The sequence below is a fragment of the Heptranchias perlo genome, chromosome 28 (assembly GCF_035084215.1).
Source record: "Heptranchias perlo isolate sHepPer1 chromosome 28, sHepPer1.hap1, whole genome shotgun sequence".
Classification (NCBI taxonomy): domain Eukaryota; kingdom Metazoa; phylum Chordata; class Chondrichthyes; order Hexanchiformes; family Hexanchidae; genus Heptranchias; species Heptranchias perlo.
In genome coordinates, this window is record NC_090352.1 from 5,344,102 (window position 1) to 5,347,033 (window position 2,932).

The 2,932-nt window shown below is 44.1% G+C and overlaps 1 protein-coding gene across 1 annotated transcript in view; it reads right to left on the bottom strand.

Moving 5' to 3' along the window:
* The window catches only part of styxl1 (serine/threonine/tyrosine interacting-like 1), a 59,769-nt gene extending 57,144 nt beyond the window's left edge, over window positions 1-2,625 (bottom strand). The window contains exon 1 of the mRNA XM_068007970.1: window positions 2,406-2,625. Coding sequence (XP_067864071.1) covers window positions 2,406-2,508 — 103 coding nt within the window. The 5' untranslated portion in view covers window positions 2,509-2,625. The remainder of the gene's footprint in view (window positions 1-2,405) is intronic.
* Window positions 2,626-2,932: the final 307 nt, after the last annotated feature.

Genomic DNA, 2,932 nt, shown 5'->3' on the forward strand with positions numbered 1-2,932 from the left:
AATATTAGATAGTCACTAATAATTTCAATAAGGAATTCAGGAGAAACTGCTTTACTCAGAACGGGACAATGTGGAATTTGCTACCACAGAGTGGTTGAGGCGAATAGCATAGATGCATTTAAGGGGAAGCTAGATAAGAACACGAGGGAAAAAGGAATAGAAGGATATGTTAATAGGGTGAGATGAAATAATGTGGGAGGAAGCTTGTGTGGAGCAATAACACTGGCATAGACCTGTTGGGCCAAATGGCCTGTTTATGTGCTGTAAAATCCTATATAATGACCCTGAGTAATTTGATACATGACATGTGATAAGTATAGCATGCTTGGGAGGGAAAAGATGACTGGACCTATGGTTCCCAAAGCTCTCCACCACTGGAATTTTTCTCATGTTACTTCTGGATCTGTTGTAGAGTAATTGATAGAGATGAATTGCTGTGATTAGTCAACAACTCCCATTATCATTGTATCAGGCAACTGAAGGCGAACTAGATGGACCTTGGTCTTTTTTCGCCCAGCAATTCCTATGTTCCTACAAATGTAAGGAATCTTACAACACCAGGTTATAATCCAACAGTTTTATTTGAAAATCACAAGCTTTCGGAGGCTTTCTCCTTCGTCAGGTGAAGAAGGAGAAAGCCTCCGAAAGCTTGTGATTTTCAAATAAAACTGTTGGACTATAACCTGGTGTTGTAAGATTCCTTACATTTGTCCACCGCAGTCCATCACCGGCATCTCCACATCATATGTTCCTACAGTGCAGGTACCAGTATCTGGTATGTTGAATAGCATTTTTCTGGTGTAATCATTCTCTATCATCTTGAGGGAAGTGGCAGTAGGGATTGTGGATGCTTTGGTAACAATTTTCCAAAATTCTCTGGACTCGGCAAAGGTCCCGGCAGATTGGAAAACTGCTAATGTAACACCCTTATTTAAAAAGGGTAGTAGGCAGAAGGCTGGAAATTATAGACCAGTTAGCCTAACATCTGTGATGGGTAAAATTTTGGAGTCTATTATTAAGGAGACAGTAGCGGAACATTTGGATAAACATAATTTAATAGGACAAAGTCAGCATGGCTTTAAGAAGGGGAAGTCATGTCTGACAAATTTGCTTGAGTTCTTTGAGGACATAACGTACAGGGTGGATAAAGAGGAACCAGTGGACGTAGTGTATTTAGACTTCCAGAAGGCATTTGACAAGGTGCCACATATAAGATTATTGCTTAAGATAAAGGATTGGGGGTAATATTCTGGCATGGGTGGAGGATTGGTTATCTAACAGGAAGCAGAGAGTTGGGATAAATGGTTCATTCTCGGACTGGCAACCAATAGCCAGTGGTGTTCCGCAGGGGTCGGTGCTGGATGCCCAACTCTTTACAATCTATATTAACGATTTGGAGGAGGGGACCGAGTGTAACATATCAAAGTTTGCAGATGATACAAAGATGGGAGGGAAAGTAGAGAGTGAGGAGGATATAAAAAACCTACAGGGGGATATAGACAGGCTGGGTGAGTGGGCGGAGATTTGGCAGATGCAATACAATATTGGAAAATGTGAGGTTATGCACTTTGGCAGGAAAAATCAGAGAGCAAGTTATTATCTTAATGGCAAGAAATTGGAAAGTACTGCAGTACAAAGGGATCTGGGGGTCCTAGTGCAAGAAAATCAAAAAGTTAGTATGCAGGTGCAGCAGGTGATCAAGAAGGCCAACGGAATGTTGGCGTTTATTGCTAGGGGGATAGAATATAAAAACAGGGAGGTATTGCTGCAGTTATATAAGGTATTGGTGAGACCGCACCTGGAATACTGCATACAGTTTTGGTCTCCATACTTAAGAAAAGACATACTTGCTCTCGAGGCAGTACAAAGAAGGTTGACTCGGTTAATCCCAGGGATGAGAGGTTGAGTAGATTGGGACTCTACTCATTGGAGTTCAGAAGAATGAGAGGCGATCTTATTGAAACATATAAGATTGTGAAGGGGCTTGATCGGGTGGATGCGGTAAGGATGTTCCCAAGGTAGGGTGAAACTAGAACTAGGAGGCATAATCTTAGAATAAGGGGCTGCTCTTTCAAAACTGAGATGAGGAGAAACTTCTTCACTCAGAGGGTGGTAGGTCTGTGGAATTTGCTGCCCCAGGAAGCTGTGGAAGCTACATCATTAAAGAAATTTAAAACAGAAATAGACAGTTTGCTAGAAATAAAGGGAATTAGGGGTTACGGGGAGCGGGCAGGAAATTGGACATAAATTTAGATTTGAGGTTAGGATCAGATCAGCCATGATCTTATTGAATGGCGGAGCAGGCTCGAGGGGCCGATTGGCCTACTCCTGCTCCTATTTCTTATGTTCTGATCATTAATTCCCCTTGTTTAAACAATACCTCTCACGGTGGTCTTTATACTCACCAACTAAATAGAGATAAATAGGTTCTGTCAGTCTGGAGTACCTTGTGCACTGATTCAGCATATTGTAGAGCTCTGTTGCATCACAAAATATGATTCCAGCCATTACAACAGCAAAGGTGAAAGCAATAAGTTGTTGGGTGCTGAGTGATAACTTCCAGAATTTACACACACTTCTAAATACTGCTACCTCTCTCTGACCTGGTCACACTCATCACTTACAGGACTCCTTAGTTGCAGCAGTTGTTGAGTGGTATCCAGGAAATGACGTCTACGGAAGAGCGGGCGGGTTACCCACTGACGCGCATGCGTCGAGTGCGCCTGTTCGTCAGATATGATTGACAGCCATGTTCGCCAAACGCGAGGCGCTGCGGCGCTCCGTAGCACCAATCAGCGACCAGTGTGGGCGGGCGTCAATCCTGCGCTGCAACCTAACGCGACGCACGGGTCACGTGGGAGTGACGGCGGCGCGGCGCCAGCCAGTCGGCGAACCGGATTGGTCGACCGGCGGCGGGGTAGCAGGTTCGGGT